Here is a 21,534-nt window from a genome sequence, read left to right on the forward strand (position 1 = left end):
GCAGCTAGGCAGTGTGAATAGAGCCATACATGGCTATAGCTATATAGCAGGTGAAGCAAAGCCTAATACTTTCCAGTCAGAGAAAGATGGCTGCTATTATACTGCAAGTAATGACAAGTCACTGACATAACATCTGAATAAATTCAGACTACTTCCTAGAAAGGAACGCCCTCGCATTGAAACTGCTGACGTTTTCAATCAGCCCGCGGGCGGCTGAACGGGATTGTGGGACATGTAGTTTTTACCAACACCTTCCCCCCTTGTAACTAGTTCATCGCGCGCGCACAGTGACTACATTTCCCATGATTCTCCTGTACGCCAGTCCAACCGGTGATTGGTGCTGAAGGTTGATCCAAAGTGAAAGTAAGTAGAAGTCCTCTCAGAGTTGCGGTGTCTATTGTGATTCTTGCGCTGTTGTGCAGTTGTATCGGGTCCATACGTCTGTGTATAGGTTTTGAGGTTGCTCATGAGAAATGTAAATTCTTTTGGAAAACCACCAGGCTCATTGAAGCTTGTAAAGGAGATAGCAATGGCTGAAACAGCTGTACAGCTATGCTGTAGTTCTAGCTACATATTGCACTAAATGCAAATATTACCTTCCTCCCATTAGAAGATTCCTAAAACTGTACTGACATATTTTTTCTGTGTAGGATATGTTCACATAGCTGAATTTGAGCCAGATTCTGCCTCATAATCAGCTCCAAATTCCGCCTGAAACCAGTCTCTGTTCATTTCAGTGAGAGGCAGTCGCTGATTTTTTTCATTTAGCTGAATCTAGAAAAAATAAGCTCCATGCTTCATGATCAGGAGGATTCCGCCTGATAACTCCAATTGAAGTGAATGTAAGGCAAAAAATCTTTGCTTGGCTGATGCAGAATTTGAAAATTCCAACGCAGAAATTGACGCTGAAATTGGTCAAGTGGAAAAATTCAGCCTGAAGTTCCTGAAGTTGAATTTTTAAAGGGATTCTACCACTAAAACACTGTTTTGTGTCCTTTAGACGTCGGAATAGCTTTCAGAAAGGCTATTCATCTCTTACCTTTAGATGTGGTCTCCGCCGCGCCGCTCCTTAGAAATACCGGTTTTTACTGGTATGCTAATGAGTTCTCCGCAGCAATGAGGACGGGCCCCAGCGCTCAAACGACGATGCCCCACTGCTGCCCGAGAATCCTCTACAGCGATGCCTTCTTCTTCAGCTGCATCCTCCCCTTTTCTGTCGTCTTTCGTCTTCGTCATCTATGACGCCTGGCAGCGAGACACTGGTAGAGCCGACTGCACATGCTGGCCGGCGGCCATATTTTCGAGGCTGCAACGCAAGACTGCGCAGGCGTCAGAGCTGATGAAGAAGGAAGACGACAGAGAAGGGGAGGATGCAGCTGAAGAAGAAGGCATCGCTGGAGCGGGTTCTCGGGCAGCAGTGGGGACGCCCCCATCGCCGGTTGAGGGCTGCGGAGAACTCATTAACAAACCAGTAAAAAACGGTATTTCTAAGTAACGGCGTGGCGGAGACCACATCTAAAGGTAAGAGACGAATAACCTTTCTAAAGGCTATTCCGACGTCTAAGAGCTCGTTCACATCTGCGTCCGGACTCCGTTCTGCAGGTTTCTGTTTCCTGCACAAAACAGAGGCAGGAAACGGAAACCTGCAGGACTCTTTCATACCCATTCATTTGAATGGGTTTGAAAGATGTCCGACCGTGAACGTTTATGCAGTACTCTGTGTCCGGTTTAAAAAAAAACGGTTTCGCAGCAGAGAGCATAAAACGCTCACGGCCGGACCCGGTCTGACAGATTTCCGTCTTCTGCATGCAGAACGGACTGCCGAACGCTAGTGTGAACCTAGCGTAAAGAACACAAAACAGTGTTTTAGTGGTAGAATCCCTTTAAGCTATGGGACATTTCCTCTATGTCAACATACCCTTAGCCTGCTGCCTAGCTCTTACCCTGGACCGTTTCTGTCCTGTGGCCCTCTCTGTAGCTTGCTGACTTGATCTTGACATAGACTAGAGCCCGCTTAATTTTTTCAGCAAGATGATTGGTGATGGGACCCCACAGTGATAAGGAGGCAGGGTCCAGGAGATAAAATGTACCCAGCTCAACTCAATCACCCAATGCATCTATAATCTATAAACTGGGTAGTTTGTCAAAAATTATACCTAGTCCATTATATGTTGTATGCTGCCTATTTTATGTAGTGCAGTCATTTTACTGTGCCATGTACCACTCTTGCAAAGGTTGGCGTCCCCTTTGGCAAGGCGCCCACCAGAGAATTCAGCTGTTCCGCTGTAGACCAGTCTCCTCACATTCATCGAGTATTAAAAGGATTGTGCCATTTAGGACACTCATCCCCTATTAATGTCATGTTTCTTAGGGCAAAACAGAGTACACAATGTAAAGTCGTAGCTTGGCCGGCCCGGTAGTTCATAGACTTGACTGAAGCTTATGTTAATGAGGTTTTCCAGTTGCACAGCTATGTGATTGTGTATCCAAATAACAAGTTGTGTCTGTTGTTTGTGCAGGTGGTCAGAGGCTGTAAAAGTACAGACCCTGTGTACAGATCCCAAAACTCACATCTGTTTTTACCACATTTGTTTATACATGCTCCATTCATCTTTTTGGGTTAAAAAAGGACACGCATGCTGTGTATATATACGTATACTTATTTCACACTATCATGTCCATATCAATAGCATTGGAAAGCTGAGATGAGGTTTATCCTCATCCTCCATCTCTCATGATGAAGGCTCTAACATGGCCAGTGCTGGTGCTGATATTGGTATATTTGATCCCCACCCCTTGACACCATGGTTGTCTTTTTGAACACTTGACAAAGGGACTCTCCCTGAAACGTACGTCGTGTTTAGACCTAAATTAAGAATTGGATTTATACAATCTATCTCTGAGAGCGCAGTCCTTGGCGATTACCATTGGATTTCTCCTCAGTCTGAATACTGATCCTATACACCCCTCGGTGTCCGGACCTGCTTGCTCCATGGTACCAGAGAGGAATCCTTTGCAAATCGGTGTTTAAAGGGATTCTACCATTAAAACCTCTTTTATTGTGGATAAGACGTCGGAATAGCCTTTATAAAGGCTATTCGTCTCTTACCTTTAGTATGTGATCTCCGCCGCGCCGTTCCTTAGAAATACCGGTTTTTACCGGTATGCAAATTAGTTCTCTTGCAGCGATGGGGGCGGGCCCCAGTGCTGAAAATGCGATGGGGGCGTCCCCACTGCAGCTCGAGAACATGATCCTGCGACGCCTCTATATTCGGCTGGATCCTCCCCTTCTCTGTCGTCTTCCTCCTGCGTCACCTCCAACGCCTGCGCAGTTGGCTCTTCCAGTGAGACACCAGCAGAGCCGAGTGCGAATGCTGGTCATTTTTGGGAGGCCGCTCCTGCTTTGAACTACAAGAGCAAGAGCTCTTGTAGTTCACTGGTGCTGTCTTTCTGTTTTCTTTTTGAATGGGGAGATTTAGGAAGTCATGAAGGACTTGTGCGATTTAGTAGGAGGCACAAACCTCCTCACAATTTTTGTGGCACTTAAAAAGTCTTAGTTTGGTCTCCCTCTGAGATTTTATTTCTAAGTACTGAGCCAAAGAGGAAGCAAAGATGACCAGTCTATGAATGAATTATGCTCCGTGTAACTAGATTTGTCTAGTATGGAAAGTATATTGTGGGGATTATATTGGTCAGAATAAATGGAAATGGCGTGGCAGCTATTTTCATGATACGGTAATCTGTTTGGGAAAAAACTGCTGAAAGAATTGTTTGTTGTTTTCTTATGAGAACTGGATTACATTTTTGTGTACATGGAAAAACATGAAGTTGTGCCTAGTTTGGCAAAAAGGATTATTCTGGTGCTAGCTTGTTAGAGATGGATTGTCCTCGTATTAGGCATTTCCAGATGGGAACATCTGCTTTCCATTTGTGCAATGAAAAATCTAGACCATTACTACATGGCTGGTATGCACGCAATGCATTGAAAAGTACAGATGAGCAATGCAGATTAGTGAATTAGAAATGAGACTATTGGGATCACGAGTGATACAATGTGTTTGGGATAGATATACATTTATGGTATATTCTGTGCAGTCTGCTCTGGTAGATCACATGCAAGGTTAACACTTGTGTGGTGTGACATACAGTGCTTAGTTATTTGTGAGTGGGTGCTTATTTGTTATTTTGTAGCTAGAAACCCCCTTTAGGCTAAGGCCCTATGGGACGTCCCGCAGCAATAAAGCGCTGCGGGAAAAACCGTGGCGGCAGCACATCGCGATTCTTCCCGCAGCACTTTAGACAGAAAGTTCGTGGAGTTTTCCTCTGAGGACTTTCGGTTACAATTATATCTATGGGGAAACTGCCGGCGTTTCCGCAGATATAATTGACATGATGCAATTTCCAAAACTGCGCCGGTATGTTCGCACAGCAGTTTTTTTAGAGCAATGTAGGCATGGGATTCACTTGAATCCCATCCACTTTGCCTGTACTGTAAAACACTGCGATCTTTCCTGCAACGTTTCTGCCGCAGGCATTTCTGGCCCGTGGGGCCCGGCCTTAAAGTACTTTTTGAGGATTGTCTGTTGAACGCAATAAAAAAGCATATGCAAGATTAAGATTAGAGGGGGAATTTCAGATGCAAGATGCTTAACAGGCCTCAGAGATATTTGCGTTTATAAATAACATTCACCTGACCAAGTGAGCAGGCCACGTGCAGCCTGAGCTCCGTTCCATCCCAACATTTATAGTGCAGGTCCTATAAAAAATGAGAATGGAACAGGTTGTTGGAAGAGCCTTGGGCTGCACACTTGGTCATGTGCATGAGGCCTGTAATCACTATGGAACTGTACTGTGATCAATATAGGACAGTAATATGCTGGTAGGCAGGGAAACCTACCGTGGCATCATAGATAGCTATAATGCTAGGAGTCCATGTTCTGGCATACTGTTCATGAATGGTAAATCTGGGCCACACAAGGACCAAGTTTCATATATATCCTTCCTTAAATGACTGCCAAAGTGCATCAGAGCTCTCAAAGGGGTATAACTTTTTTTTAACCCGCCACCCGGAGTAAGCTCCGGCCCCGCCAGAGGTGGAGGGGCACGTGTGGAGCCTTTGGGGAGAGGGATTAGGGGGGACAGTGGGGTGCACAGGGCTTTGGAGCGGGGAGGACACGGAGGAGGGTTTTTTGGGGCCTGTGGGGTAGGAGTTCATTTTACACAAAACTCCAAAAATGGGCCGGACAAAAGTATTGGCACCCTCAGCCTAATACTTGGTAGCACAACGTTTAGACAAAATAACTGCGAGCAACCGCTTCCGGTAACCATCAATGAGTTTCTTACAATGCTTTGCTGGAATTTTAGACCATTCTTCTTTGGCAAACTGCTCCAGGTCCCTGAGATGTGAAGGGTGCCTTCTCCAAACTGCCATTTTGAGATCTCTCCACAGGTGTTCTATGGGATTCAGGTCTGGACTCATTGCTGGTCACTTTAGAAGTCTCCAGTTCTTTCTCTCAAACCATTTTCTAGTGCTTTTTGAAGTGTGTTTTGGGTCATTTTCCTGCTGGAAGACCCATGACCTCTGAGGGAGACCCAGCTTTCTCACACTGGGCCCTACATTATGCTGCAAAATTTGTTGGTAGTCTTCAGACTTCATAATGCCATGCACACGGTCAAGCAGTCCAGTGCCAGAGGCAACAAAGCAACCCCAAAACATCAGGGAACCTCCGCCATGTTTGACTGTAGGGACCGTGTTCTTTTCTTTGAAGGCCTCTTTTTTTTTTCCTGTAAACTCTATGTTGATGCCTTTTCCCAAAACGCTCTACTTTTGTCTCATCTGACCAGAGAACATTCTTCCAAAACGTTTTTGGCTTTCTCAGGTAAGTTTTGGCAAACTCCAGCCTGGCTTTTTTATGTCTCTGGGTAAGAAGTGGGGTCTTCCTGGGTCTCCTACCATACAGTCCCTTTTCATTCAGACGCTGACGGATAGTACGGGGTAACACTGTTGTACCCTCGGACTGCAGGGCAGCTTGAACTTGTTTGGATGTTAGTCGAGGTTCTTTATCCACCATCTGCACAATCTTGCGTTGAAATCTCTCGTCAATTTTTCTTTTCTGTCCACATCTAGGGAGGTTAGCCACAGTGCCATGGGCTTTAAACTTCTTGATGACACTGTGCACGGTAGACACAGGAACATTCAGGTCTTTGGAGATGGACTTGTAGCCTTGAGATTGCTCATGCTTTCTCACAATTTTGCTTCTCAAGTCCTCAGACAGTTCTTTGGTCTTCTTTCTCTTCTCCATGCTCAATGTGGTACACACAAGGACACAGGACAGAGGTTGAGTCAACTTTAATCCATTTCAACTGGCTGCAAGTGTGATTTAGTTATTGCCACCACCTTTTAGGTGCCTCAGGTAAGTAACAAGTGTTGTTAATTACACAAATTAGAGAAGCATCACATGATTTTTCAAACAGTGCCAATACTTTTGTCCATCCCCATTTTTATGTTTGGTGTGGAATTAGATCCAGTTTGGCTTTTTGACAATTCTTTTTGTGGTTTTCCATTGAAGACAAATTACATGAAGATAATAATACCAAAGAATTTGTGATTGCGATCATTTTCTGGAAGAAAATGAGTATTATCTGACAGTATTGCAGGGGTGCCAATACTTTTGGCCAACACTGTACATATGAGCAGGAATCTTCCTGGTTGTCATGGCCAACATTACTTGCAAGTAAGAATTGGTAATGTCTGTTCAGATGCAGTTAATGTTCAATTCTATTAAGGGTTCCGTAGTTAAAGTACAGAGTAATGTCCACTTATCCAGTTTTAATATCTTGCCTATCTAGCATTCATTTGTTTTGTACCGGAAGTATTGTTACTGGAGCACAAGAAACAATTGACGTTATTAAATAAAAAAGGAAAAAGGTATTTATATGTTGGATTTTATATTTACTTCTTGTACTGTTAGGATTATGGAGACTGTTACATATATATATATTATAATATGTGTATAATATATGTCTGTGTATGTGTGTATATGTAAAATTTCAGCTGTAATTCATTCGTACATAATAATAATACTTGGTTATGTAAGAATCATAGAACGTGGTTGTGCTGTAAGCTATTTATTATTGTGTTTGTGTTAGAACTTAAAACATTCACTATGTGTACATATACTGTGTGTGTATATATACATATATGTAGACTGGGCTGATCGCCTGGAGGCGCTGCACAGAATGGGCCACAGCAGACTCTACCTGCTCAGGAGGCTGAGGGCCTTCGGAGTCCAGGGGCCACTTCTTAGGGCCTTTTTCAACTCTGTGGTTGCTTCAGCCATCTTTTTAGGTGTGGCCTGCTGGGGGAGCAATATATCAACCATGGACAGAAATAGACTTGACAGGCTGATCAGAAGGGCCAGATCTGTCCTGGGGAGCCCCCTGGACCCAGTACAGGTGGTGGGTGACAGAAGGATACTGTCTGTGGTGACCTCCATGCGGGAGAACAAATCCCACCCCATGTATGGGACCCTGATGGCACTTAGCAGCACTGTAATTCTGCTTCGTATTATCGGGCGATCACCAAGGGGTTAAGCGCATCGAATATTTGATGCGTTTAACCTCTTGGTGTTTGCCCAATAACACAAATACCTATGGTGGGCGGCTATTCGATCAAATACTACTTGATCATCTCAAGGTAAAAAGTATAAAGGAAAGACATAAGCTTACGAAACTGTTTGTGATCACTAGCATATACCAACATGAAGAAGAGAAATCAGGAATAATGCTATTTTTATCATTCTTGGTAGAAAAATATCAAATGCTGTATATGAGCAAAACAAAAAAAAAAAGGTTCCTCTTTTTTATTTTTGATGTTAATCTCAGTTTTGCCTTTGTTGTTTTTAGGTATCTTTTTGCTATAGTAATAACTGGACGCAGAAAATGCTTTGTGCTGCTGCTAGGCATACAGCCCGGTCTGTCAGGCATTGCTCTTCCTATGTTAAAAAATCACGGTATGTCTTGCATGGTATTAACATACACTGTTGTCTTATGTTATGTATTGTATGTTTCCTGGATCTTCTGTTTTATGTACCAAGAGTATAATCATTATCAATATAAACAGTTCTGCAACTAATATACTCCATGTTCTAAATCCTTATCATTTCCAAGACTTATCCAGTGGTATCCACAGGTCATCGCTATAAAGTACTACCTGGGGGCTGGAAAACCCCCCGTAACTCTGTGAACAGGACAAAGTCTGCTTTGGAATTAAAAATAAAACATGTACTCAATTACTGGCAGCAAACAAGAATTCTTTCTTTCTTTTTTCTTTTTGGTAGAGTTGGAAGGGACCTCAAGGGCCATCGGGTCCAACCCCCTGCGAGTGCAGGTTTTCCTAAATCATCCCAGCTATATGTTTATCCAGATTCCGCTTGAAGATTTCCATTGATGGAGCGCCCACCACCTCCCGAGGCTGCCTATTCCACTCTCTCACTACCCTCACTGTCAGAAAGTTTTTCCTAATGTCTAATCTGTATCTCTTTCCCTTTAGTTTCATCCCATTGCTTCTTGTACTTCCTTGTGCTAATGAGAATAGGGTAGATCCCTCTGCACTGTGACTACCTTTCAGATATTTGTAGACTACTATTAAATCTCCCCTCAGCCTTCTCTTCTGCAAACTAAACAATCCCAATTCTTTTAGCCGCTCCTCATAGGACATGGTTTGCAGACCTTCCACCATTTTGGTTGCTCTTCTCTGGACTTGCTCCAATATATCGATGTCTTTCTTGAATTGAGGCGCCCAGAACTGTACACAGTATTCCAGGTGTGGTCTGACCAGGGAAGAGTACAGCGGAATAATGACCTCTCTTGATCTAGATTCAATGCTTGTCTTAATACATCCCAGAATTTTATTAGCCTTTTTTGCAGCAGCACCGCACTGTTGGCTCATGTTGAATTTGTGATCTACTATTATGCCCAAGTCCTTCTCCCCTATGCTATCACTTAGTTCTATTCCTCCCATACTATATATGTTTTTTACTTTTCTGTTACCCAGATGTAGAACTTTGCATTTGTCCCTGTTAAATACCATTTTGTTCGCCTCAGCCCATTGTTCCAGTGTGTCTAAGTCCTTTTGAATACACTCTCTCTCCTCTCTAGTGTTGGCTATTCCTCCTATCTTTGTATCATCTGCAAATTTTATGAGTTCCCCAATAATTCCATCGTCCAGATCATTTATAAAGATATTAAAAAGTACTGGGCCCAGAACAGAGCCCTGCGGCACCCCGCTTTTGACTTTCTTCCAGTTCGATGTGTAGCCATTTAGTATTACTCGTTGTGCCCGATCATTAATTCATCACCTTTTTCAAAAAATTTGGAAGAAGTTGAAAATGCAGATTTTTTTTTATCGTACACAGTGTGAGAAGGTAACAGGCAGAGTGCTGGAGTCATGGTATATCTCCACCAGGTTTCTGACATATGTGTGGTCCAATGCAGGTCTTGAGTAGGCCTCAGCCCAGGTGTGGGTCCTAGGCTCGTGACTGGGCCATAAAAGGCTGCAGAGCCTACACTTCAGGGCAGATCCTGGGAGTGAGAGAAGGCGCCTGGGTCTGTCCTGGAATACTGAGAAACTGGCGAGACCTAAATGTGGTATCTGTTTGTTCATGTGGCTGGTAGCAAGCCACACGTATAGTTAGTGCTCAGACGAGCAGGTTTTTTTTTTTTTTTTGATGTTTTTTGTGCCTGAAGTGAAGGTTTATTTATTTTGCTATTTTTTAAAATAACTTGTTTGTACCAGATATTGTGTCCATGTCTCTGATTGCTTGTGTCCGCACCATTGCTGTAACCGAGCTTCCCACCCCACAACGGGTAAAGAGATTGTCCAGAATTTTTTAAAAAGTTTATAAAAAGTGGGTAATGTTGTAAAATAACCTGTACTCTTCTAATCACTTATCGCTCCAGTGCCACCTTTGGGGGTAGTTCCTGTTCTTGTTCTCTGCAATGCTAGCATGTACAGTACAAGACTACCTGACTATGGTTACCCATCTATGTCCAGGGCAAATCAAACACACTCACAAGACCATTGTAATGGTGGCACTGAAGCAGTGTGAGATTTACCGAGTGAGTGCAAGGAATCCATTAGTGTCCATTGGACTCCATTGACATGTAACAGGGTCCATTGGGATCTGTAGTGGCTTTCATTGTTTAGACTGGTAGAATAATACAACATGCTGTGCTATTCCTACTGTGAAATTTGCAGATCTTGCGTTGGTGGTGTGAACACGGCCTAATCAGCGGTGATATTTAATAAAGTTGCATAGCTTGGTGGTTGGTTATATGTTTGATATGACAAGCACATTTCAGTGTTTACATGCTTACTTTTACTTGATCCCTGGAGCAAAAACTCATTTACCAATGAATATTTATAGTCTCAGGAATCTCAGCAGAGCATTTTGCTTCAGGCAAGACAGAATAATGCCTTGTAACGGAGAAAAACAGCACAACTTGGGTATACATGGCTATTTTTGACTATTCTTTGCTTTTCTTTGGAATTTTAGAACATAATTATAGAGGATAAGGGTGTGGCAGAAAATTACAATATGTAAATGACAACCTCACTTCCTTCAGCGGAACTTCAGCCTGTGAAGTAACTAAAACTGACATACTGTGTCATACATAAAATATAACAGGAGGATGTAGGTGCATACAAATAATGAAGAATGTGTCAAGTAGCGAAGTGTTTAGCCTTATCTCACTATGAAAATCTACTTAGAAGAAAACCCATAATGAGAGCAGCAGGACATTATTAAGAAATACTACTTCAAGGCTCTTTGCTATTTCTCAGCATGTCCAAGTATTTGAGAAAGGTTTACGATGTAGGGTGTAACCTTGTGCCTTCCCTGCTGCCTTCAAGTGGAAAGAACTGTGGAAAGTAAATTCAGGAGTCGCCTGGTTGAGTATAGTAGGTTTTGGCAGGAGATGTAGACGACTTATTTTTGGTACTTTTAAGGCTCCTGATTTGCTTGATGTAATAGGTTTGTGGTATGTAAAAAATGTATGATATATGTAAGGTACTTTGCCTTGCACATGTTTATCCCTTTGATTCCGCTCTCCTGGTTGGACTTGTCTTCTGATTGCTGTGCATTCTGATTTGAAGTCAGTTTTTTTGGGGGGTGATAACTTGGGTCCAAATTCAGGTCAAGTCCAACTGGCTTTGCGACAGGCTCTGTTGAAAATGTTTGGGTAGTTCTATCTCCCAGCGCTGTGTGAGATTTAGCTTGTTCTAATGCTCTTTGGTATCAGCCAATTTCCGAATTTTAGAAATTGCTCCTGTGGTAACTTCATAACGCACAGTCCTGGTTTCATCCTTTGTTCTCAGGGGTGAACAGCACAAGGACCGGGAGTCCGTTACGGGGAATCCGCGCTCTCTGGTTATATAGACACGATACAGTCCAAAGGTTGTGGCTAAAACCTTTTTATTGAGATAAGTAATACAGCAGGATGGCACAACGCGTTTTGGTCTTCAACAGGACCCTTTATCAAGTGCAATTAACTGATCGCATCATGCCGTTTTGCTGTATTATTTATCTCAATAAAAAAGTTTTAGCCGGAACTTTTGGACTGTGTCATGCCTATATAACCAGAGAGCGCAGATTCTCTGTAACGGACCACCGGTCCTTGTGCTGTCCACTGTATCTCCACGGTTTACTGGTGTTCACAGGCTGAGCCGCTGCCACTCCCACCTGGAATTACTGTTTATATACGACCAAAGCTGGCGTGACTGTCTTACAACCCCAAAAGGTGAGAGGCCATTTGGGTATTTTATGTCGCTACTAGAGATGAGCGAACACTGTTCGGATTAGCCGTTCCGAACAGCACGCTCCCATAGAAATGAATGGAAGCACCTGGCACGGTGACCGGCTGCTGGCAAAGTGTACGTGCCATGTGCTTCCATTCATTTCTATGGGTGCGTGCTGTTCGGAACGACTGATCCGAACAGTGTTCGCTCATCTCTAGTCGCTAATACATTGATTTACCATATCACTGTAAAATACTACACTTAGTGCACTCGGTGTCTTTCTTTTTCTCAGGGAGATAAGAGCTAGGGAAAAGAAGGTGTAAAATAAAAAGTGAATATTTACGATACAACAATTGGGAACAGTCATATTTCTAAGTGTGTTAGAGCTAGGACTGTAGTGTCACATTTATGGAAGTTGGAATAAAAAATACTTAAATGAGAGCTTATAGTATGTACAAATCATCTGAAATGGCATATTAAAAGATCTGCAAACATTATCTGCCATACATCTGTAAAATTGTCTGCTTTTTCTTGCCAAGCCATGTACTAAATATTGTGACAGATGTGCATTATACAATTTACTATACAGCATTGGTTTGATGCTTATTATATTGAAGACCATTTGGTAATTGATTTTACTAAACCAGGAAATGCATGTTCTTTTAAAAATGTTTTGCAGGAAAAAAAATTAATCTCTTTAAGAATCACCTTAGCTGAACCTAAGGTGATCAATGTGAGAACAGTGCAGTAAACAATGTGTGTATTATCACTGTGACGTACGATTACGAAGACCTCAAATTTATATAGTTTTTCTTATATGTTACTTTTAATAAATGTAAAAAAATATTTTTCTTGCTTATTTTACTGGGCATAGACCTGGCCAATAGGAGACTGTGGGACTGCTGCTGTGCGGACTGCTGCTGTGCGGCAGCCATGTTTGATGTAGGTCTTGTCTGATGTTTTTTTGTCTTCGTGGACTGGTATGAACTATACATCTTTTTTTATATATTCTCTAAGCACTCTGGTGTTAACGCAATGTTTTTTAGATATCAAGAATTAAAATATATGTTTTAAACTTAACAAAAACATTTTTTGGTGCTGGATCTCTTTTTTCTATTTGTGAATACTGCTCTATTGCCCGATCCGGAGGGCAGATTCGTGCACCTGAATATATATAGGATCAATAATTGCGGTGGCTGTGGTAAAACCTCGTTTGTATAGAATGAAAAGTTGTTGGCTCTGCCTCTGGGCTATATCCTTCTCATAGACACTGAGTAGTCAGTTTAAACCTAGTGTCCGTAGGAGGCAGACACGACCTGACTCAGGTCTTTTTGTCTTGCATCATTTTTTTTTTCTTTATCTTTCAGGTACAAGGGGGTCTTCAGCATGTCTGAGACACTAGTTGTACCCCCCTGCAGGCACAGTTCTGTACAAAAGAGCACCTCACCAGTCACCCAGTCCCTGCTCCCCACTCATTGCATCGGCAGCCAAATTGCTGGTGACCCCATTCCCACGTGCGAGGTCCTACCAGGTGAGTATTAGAAGATGGGTGAGTATATCAATCCCCTCTCCCCACTCCCACCCATCAGACATCCTTCTGGGGCTCCTGCATGGGTACAGGTGAGTATTAGAAGATGGGTGAGTATGTCAATTTCCCCACCCACTGGGCATCCTTCTGGGGCTCTTTCATGGGTTCCCATGTCCTCAGCCTACCTCCACCATCTTCCTGGGGCCATAGTAGGCTTTCTTGCATGGCGGGCCACTTTAGTGAATAAGCCCCTGGCGCTCCTGGGACTTTTCATGCCGCTCACTGAGCATCTTCTCTTTGGGGGGCTCCTGTTATTTCTTGGGTGCCCCCTGTCCTTTCCCCCAGTACCTTTATTAGGTACTTGGCCAGCACTTCTGTAGCCTTCGTACAGTATCTGTGCTGGCAGCTCCCTTCTGCTGGCTGCATTTCTACTTTAGCACCTGGCTTCAGCCAGGGACTAGGCCACAAATAGGCCTGCCCCTTTCCCGGGCTTCCCACGCCTCCAAACTCCTCTTAGACCTTCCTGTTGGCTAGGGGGCAGTCCTGGGGTAGTCTCCTTCCTTTGCCTATTCCAGGGGGAGGGCCTTTTGCTCTCCTCAGAGGAAAACTTGCTCATCCTCCCGGAGGGCCTTTCTCCTCACTTGCCTTACTTACTCTAAGTTTTCCAGATCCCTTCTGTGTCTTCTGCTGATGCCAGCTTAGGTCATAAGGTTTTACAAGTGCCCTAGGTTTGCTGTATATTTCCCACCTTCTGAGACTGCTTTAGGACATCCCATGGTGCTGTATCCCCCAGTGAAATAAGCGAGAAAATAGGATTTTTGTACTCACTGTAAAATCCTTTTCTCATTGTATTCACTGGGGGAGAATAGATCCCATCCTTGTTTTTCCTGTTTTTGCTCGAGCTGTTTCGCTTCTTTTTCGGGTTTAGGATACGTTGGTGGTTGTTGGTTCCATGTTCTTTTTTTGCTTTTTGGTGTCTTTCTCCTGCTGCTGCGGTACAAACGGACTGCACACTGACTGTCTGCGAGAAGGGTATAACCCAGAGGCGACAGCTTTTCATTCTCCTCCTAGTGGCCAGGTCTATACCCATGGTGCTGTGTCCCCCAGTGAATACATCGAGAAAAGGAGTACAAAAATACCATTTTAAAAAAAGCTTTTTCTGTATTTCCATAACATTTTTTTTAATTTTTCCAATATCATTGTTGCTCTAAAGAGCTCATTTGCATATTGATAAAAATGGCGATACATCTTCTATTTCAGGTGATTCTAACTTCTACTTGTGGGGTTGGGTTGATATGCTAGGTTATGGTGACAAATTCCCCTTAAGCCTTTATAACGATGGGTTCACACCTGCACTCTCGGTCACCGTTCTCAGGTTTCCGTCTTCTGCAGAGAAGGCGGAAACCTGTCAGACCGTGTCCGGCCGTGATCTCCAGTGAGCGTTTTGTGCTCCCCGCAGTGAAACCGTTTTTTTTTTTTTTAACTGGACACAAAGTCCTGCATGTCCGACTTTGTGTCCGGTTAAAAAAACGGTTTCGCTGCGGAGAACAAAACGTTCACCGGCGCTCATGGCAGGACACTTTTCAAACCCATTCAAATGAATAGATTTGTAAAATACCTGCAGGTTTCCGTTTCCTACCCAGTTTCGGGCGGGAAATGGAAACCTTCAAAACGGAGACCCGGGCACAGATGTGAACGAGCCCTCATTCAATCATCTGCAGTGTGGATTATAATAGCATAAGAAGCTTGTTAGGAACAGTCTACAGCCTTGTAGCAAAACTCAGTAGTACAGGTGAAAGGGAATAAACTTTTCAACTGCGCGATCTTGGTCCGTACTAGAAATGGGTGAACCTCATGAATATTCGTGTGCTGAGGTATAATGAGAAGGGAGGAGGAGAAGAAGAAAGACAGGTATATAAGGCTGTCTACTACATTAATTGACTCATTATTGTCAGGAGAAGGCTGGATACCGTAGTAATTCTCCTGTTATGTGGAAGAAAGCAGTCTCTCTATAGTGCAATGGTCTTTTTGTTTGAGGAACTTTTCTCTTCCTCCCCCTCCTTCTCTCCATAGACGTCTATTGTACATATTTGATCAATGCCATATTCCTTATTACAAAGTTTGTTCCTTTCACCTGCAAAAAGAAAATGTATGCCTAGCTTTTAATATTTTATTAACTTTAGTGGGGTGTCCATTTCATATGATTGGTAGTCTCAGGTCTTCATGACATGTCAGATTAATGTTGTTGTTGTGTTCCTTCTTAGATTTCTTTTTGAAGTAAAAGAAAATGATGACAGCTGTCGCCAAGCCTTGAATTCAGGATCTTTTTATCTATTCCACAATCTTTCACCTCTTATTCAGAAATCTGGAAACCGCTTCTGTGCACCAGCAGTCAGTGGTACAGGTAAGTAAGATCATGTCTATAGATTTTTAGACTGCTTAGTGCTCAGACAGATTGACATGGTCCACACTATAATTTTTTTTATTTTTTTTAAAAGATCACCTTTCAAGTGAATTGGTGTTGCAGTACCTGAGCACAGCCATTACCCAGACACACACACTCTTAAGTTAACTTTAAGCATTTTATCCTCTTAGTATATTTATGGAGTGTAGAAGGAAATTGAAGAACATAGAGGGAAACCATACAAAACATGTATGAACTATATATATATACTAGAGGGAGGACCCGGCTTCGCACGGGTATATTACATTTTATGTTTGTGTAGTGGCCCCATAAGAAATGTCCAATTTTGCACTGGTGTATTTTGTATGTGGTTTGTGTGTATGTCCATAAGTGTCATGTGATTGTGTGTATCTCATTTTGGATATCACTGAAAAACCTATGATCAGTTGTTATGGATACCTGGAGTAAAGCTGTATCTAATCCTTCCCCGTGTAGTACTGTGTTTAGACTCAAGTATCTAATACTTGTTGGTGTGGTACTGTTTGCAGATGCACATATCTAATCCTCCGGCATGTGGTACTGTGTGCAGATGTGTGTATCTAATCCTCCCCTGTGTGGCATTGTGTGAAGAGGCACGTATCTAATCCTCCGGTAAGTGAAACTGTGTGCAGACGTGCATATCTAATCTTACGGCATGTGGTACTATGTGCAGATGTGCGTATCTAATCTTCTGGCGTTGTGGTACCGTGTGCAGACAGGTGTATCTAATCCTCTGGTGTGAGGTACTTTGTGCAGATGCGCGTATCTAATCCTCCCCAGTGTGGTACTGTGTGCTGAGACGCGTATCTAATTATCTGGCATGTGGTACTGTGTGCAGAGGCATGTATCTAATCCTCCAAAGTGTGGTACTGTGTGAAGAGGCGCGTATCTAATCCTACGGCGTGTGGAACTGTGTGTAGACACGCGTATCTAATCCTACAGCATGTGGTACTGTATGCAGACGCATGTATCTAATCCTATAGCGTGTCTCAATGTCTGGCATGTGAAACTGTAAGCAGACGCGTGTATCTAATCCTACGGCATGTAGTACTGTGTGCAGACGTGCTTATCTAATCCTCTGGTGTGTGGAACTGTGTGCAGATGTGCGTATCTAATCCTCCCTTGTGTGGTATTGTGTGAAAAGGCGCGTATCTAATCCTATTGCGTGTGGAACTGTGTGTAGACGCGCGTATCTAATCCTACGGCATGTGGTACTGTGTGCAGACGCGCGTATCTAATCCTCTGGCGTGTGGTACTGTGTGCAGATGTGTGTATTTAATCCTCTGGCATGTGGTACTGTGTGCAGATGTGCATATCTAATCCTCTCCTGTGTGGTACTGTGTGCAGATGCGCGTATCTAATCCTCTGGCATGTGGTACTATGTGCAGATGAGCGTATCTAATCCTCCCCCGTGTGGTACTGTGTGCTGAGACGCACATCTAATTCTCTGACTTGTGGTACTGTGTGCAGAGGCATGTATCTAATCCTCCAAAGTGTGGTACTGTGTGCAGACACACGTATCTAATCCTCCCCTGTGTGGTATTATGTGAAGAGGCGCGTATCTAATCCTGCGGCGTGGGGAACTGTGTGTAGACACACATATCTAATCCTGCGGCATGTGGTACTGTGTGCAGATGTGCGTATCTAATCCTCTGGCGTGTGGTACTGAGTGCTGAGACGCGTATCTAATTCTCTGGCTTGTGGTACTGTGTGCAGACACACGTATCTAATCCTCACCTGTGTGGTATTGTGTTAAGAGGCACGTATCTAATCCTGCGGCATGTGGAACTGTGTGTAGACGCGCGTATCTAATCCTACGGCATGTGTTACTGTGTGCAGACGCGTATATCTAATCCTCTGGCGTGGGGTACTGTGTGCAGATGCACGTATCTAATCCTCCCTGTGTGGTACTGTGTGCTGAAACGCGTATCTAATTCTCTGGCTTGTGGTACTGTGTGCAGAGGCATGTATCTAATCCTCCAAAGTGTGGTACTGTATTCAGGCACACGTATCTAATCATCCCCTGTGTGGTATTGTGTGAAGAGGCGTGTATCTAATCCTATTGCGTGTGGAACTGTGTGTAGACGCGCGTATCTAATCCTACGGCATGTGGTACTGTGTGCAGACGCGCGTATCTAATCCTCTGGCGTGTGGTACTGTGTGCAGATGTGTGTATTTAATCCTCTGGCATGTGGTACTGTGTGCAGATGTGCATATCTAATCCTCTCCTGTGTGGTACTGTGTGCAGATGCGCGTATCTAATCCTCTGGCATGTGGTACTATGTGCAGATGAGCGTATCTAATCCTCCCCCGTGTGGTACTGTGTGCTGAGACGCACATCTAATTCTCTGACTTGTGGTACTGTGTGCAGAGGCATGTATCTAATCCTCCAAAGTGTGGTACTTTGTGCAGACACACGTATCTAATCCTCCCCTGTGTGGTATTGTGTGAAGAGGCGCGTATCTAATCCTACGGCGTGGGGAACTGTGTGTAGACACACATATCTAATCCTGCGGCATGTGGTACTGTGTGCAGATGTGCATATCTTATGCTCTGGTGTGTGGAACTGTGTGTAGACACGTGTATCTAATCCTATGGCGTGTACAGCTGTCTGCAGACACGCGTATCTAATCCTCTGGAGTGTGGAACTGTGTGTAGACGTGCGTATCTAATCCGACGACATGTGGTACTGTGTGCAGACGTGCAAATCTTATGCTCTGGTGCGTGGAACTGTGTGCAGATGCGTGTATCCAATCCTTTGGCATGTGGTACTGTGTGCAGACGCATGTATCCAATCCCCCGGAGTGTGGTACTTTGTGCAGACGCGTGTATCTAATCCTTCGGCATGTGGAACTGTGTTCAGACGCACGTATCAAATCCTTCAGTGTGTGGAACTGTGTGCAGAAGTGCGTATTTAATCCTCTGGTGTGTGGGACTGTGTGCAGACCCGTGTATCTAATCCTGTGGCGTGTGATACTGTGTGCTGATCTGTGTATCTAATCCTCTGATGCGTGTATCTCAGTTTGGATATCAGTGTTGTATAGCGCATGTGGAGTGACTGTGTGTATTGCAGTTGGAATATGAGTGAAAGACTTGCAGGTTTGTATTGGCTAAGGGGGGGGGCACTGTGTTTGGAATGCTGTATCTCAGCAACGGTACGTCCGAGTGAGTTGAAGTCTCATCTTAAACCTTCCCGGATACCTGAAGTATCTCTGTACCAAATTTGGTGAAGATCGGTCCAGTCGTTTGGTTCGCATTAGAGCACAGACAGACAGACAGACAGACAGAAATTCATTTTTATAATATAGGGAGATATATATATATATATATATATATATATATATATATATATATATATATACTCCATGCAGACACACCAAGTATATGCATATAGATAAATTAATGGAACGTTAATGTAAACCATATATATGACCACTAGCTTTTACCCGCGACTTCGTCTGCGGTGATTTGAGAATTGGGCGGACACAGACGTGTGAAACTGTAAAAGTGCTTTAAAAAGTTTGGTGGGCTAGCAAATGTGATGTCTTATATTGTGTATCTAGTGATACAGACAATGTGATGTGTTGTATTGTGTATGTCGTGATACAGACAATGTGATGTGTTGTATTGTGTATGTCGTGATACAGACAATGTGATGTGTTGTATTGTGTATGTCGTGATACAGACAATGTGATGTGTTGCATTGTGTATATCGTGATACAATGTGATGTGTTGTATTGTGTCAGACAATGTGATGTGTTGTATTGTGTCAGACAATGTGATGTGTTGTATTGTGTCAGACAATGTGATGTGTTGTATTGTGTCAGACAATGTGATGTGTTGTATTGTGTATGTCGTGATACAGACAATGTGATGTGTTGCATTGTGTATGTAGTGATACAGACAATGTGATGTGTTGTATTATGTATGTCGTGATACAGACAATGTGATGTGTTGTATTGTGTATGTCGTGATACAGACAATGTGATGTTTTGTATTGTGTCAGACAATGTGATGTGTTGTATTGTGTCAGACAATGTGATGTGTTGTATTGTGTATGTCTTGATACAGACAATGTGATGTGTTATATAGTGGAAAGCTATATGTAAAATGTGAGTGAGTAGAGTGAGGGCTACTCCTGAGGTGACAGTAAGGAGTGTGCAGGCAGGTTGAGGCAGGAAATGCGAGGCAGTGTGTGTGAGTCTATAGCTGGGGCTAGGAGTCCTGCTTTTGTGAGTCTCCTGCTAGGAAGCCATGTTGTTTAGTGGCACCAAAAGTAGCCTGTGATTCAATCCTAAGGGAAAACTATGTTTGTGGAAAATTGCACGCAAATCCGTCCAGGCGTTTTAGCGTGATTGAGGAACAAACATCCAAACTCACAAACATCCAAACATCCAAACACACAAACTTTCACACTTATAATATTAGTAGGATTTCTGCAGATATTTGGAGCCACTTTCTGCTCTAGTTCATAGTTGGAGGGTCCTAAATCGATGATGTACTCTGTTATAAAGAATTTCTAAACCAGACAATCATGTTTTCAGAAGTTAAAACCGGAGTTCAGTGACATAACAATATATAACCTATGCGACCAATACAAGAATGCTTTGTATAACACCCATCAGTTTACTGTTTCATGCTCCTTTCTGCACCAAGATAGGTTCTCTTCTTAGCCTGGTGTCTAATCTCCTAAGACCTTAGTCACAGGTCAGTGGAATGGTCAGTGATTTGCATCAGTGATTGTAAGCCAAAACCAGGAGCAAGTAGAAAACAAAGAAGAGGTACAAATTCTACCTTACATCTGTATTCTCCTGTCCTGGTTCTGGCTTACAATCACTAATGTCAATCACTAAACACTGCAATGTGAATAAGGCTTAAAGGGGTTGTTTATGGGGTTTTTTCAAAATGTATTTATGGCCTAAATGGATTGGCCATAAATGTCTGATCAGTGGGGAATGACAGCTGGTCCCCACATGGATCAACTGTTCAGAGGTGTATTTTCAGTAAATGGAACTTGGAACAGTTGACTCTGTGACCTCTATAGAGATGAGCACCATTGAATTCAGTGGGAGCTGAGCTATGCTACTGACACCGACCATTATACAGGGCACAGACAAAAACAAGAACAGCACCGAGCTGTATATGGTGTAGTATGTTATGTTAAGTGAGGGACAATTGCAATGTGCCAAATGAACTCTCACCTGGTGAAGTTGTGAAGGATTCACAACTACCGGTATCACCTTAGAACCATTTCACAGGGAGTTCCTCCGTGGGTGAGGTGCGTGCTGCAGGATCCAATTCACCAGTGGTGTCGACTGAAATGCCAAAGGACCATAGTAAAGGATACCGCGCTTCACCCGATAAGATATAACCACTTTATTAAGGTTCAGAAAACACAACGCATTTCGGGCAACAGTGCCCTTTCTCAAGTGTACATGAACTGCTGTGGGTAGCTGGATGGGTGCAACAGTTGTTTTCTTTTTGAGGAATTAAGCTTTAATGTGCCTATTAGAGATGAGCTAATAGTATTCGAAACTCTAGTTTCGAATACCTCGCTCCCATAGGAATGAATGGAAGCGGCCGGCGCTTAACCTGTTGGTGTTCGGCCGCTTCAGTTTCGAATACTATTCGCTCATCTCTAGTGCCTATTAAAAATCACTTAATGGAAATTACATAGAGGAATGTATAGTTCATCTGAGAATGATGGATAATAAATAATAAAATGGATAATCATAATGGATGAAGGATGTATGTTACAGAACAGGA

The 21,534-nt window shown here is 43.2% G+C and overlaps 1 protein-coding gene across 1 annotated transcript in view; it reads left to right on the top strand.

Annotated features, from left to right (window-relative positions):
* Positions 1-312: 312 nt before the first annotated feature.
* NUDT13 (nudix hydrolase 13) overlaps positions 313-21,534 on the top strand; it is a 36,578-nt gene continuing 15,356 nt past the window's right edge. Inside the window, exons 1-3 of the mRNA XM_075258468.1 lie at positions 313-363; positions 7,906-8,012; positions 15,590-15,729. Coding sequence (XP_075114569.1) covers positions 7,942-8,012; positions 15,590-15,729 — 211 coding nt within the window. The 5' untranslated portion in view covers positions 313-363; positions 7,906-7,941. The remainder of the gene's footprint in view (positions 364-7,905; positions 8,013-15,589; positions 15,730-21,534) is intronic.

The sequence above is a fragment of the Leptodactylus fuscus genome, chromosome 10 (assembly GCF_031893055.1).
Source record: "Leptodactylus fuscus isolate aLepFus1 chromosome 10, aLepFus1.hap2, whole genome shotgun sequence".
In the NCBI taxonomy this organism is placed as follows: domain Eukaryota; kingdom Metazoa; phylum Chordata; class Amphibia; order Anura; family Leptodactylidae; genus Leptodactylus; species Leptodactylus fuscus.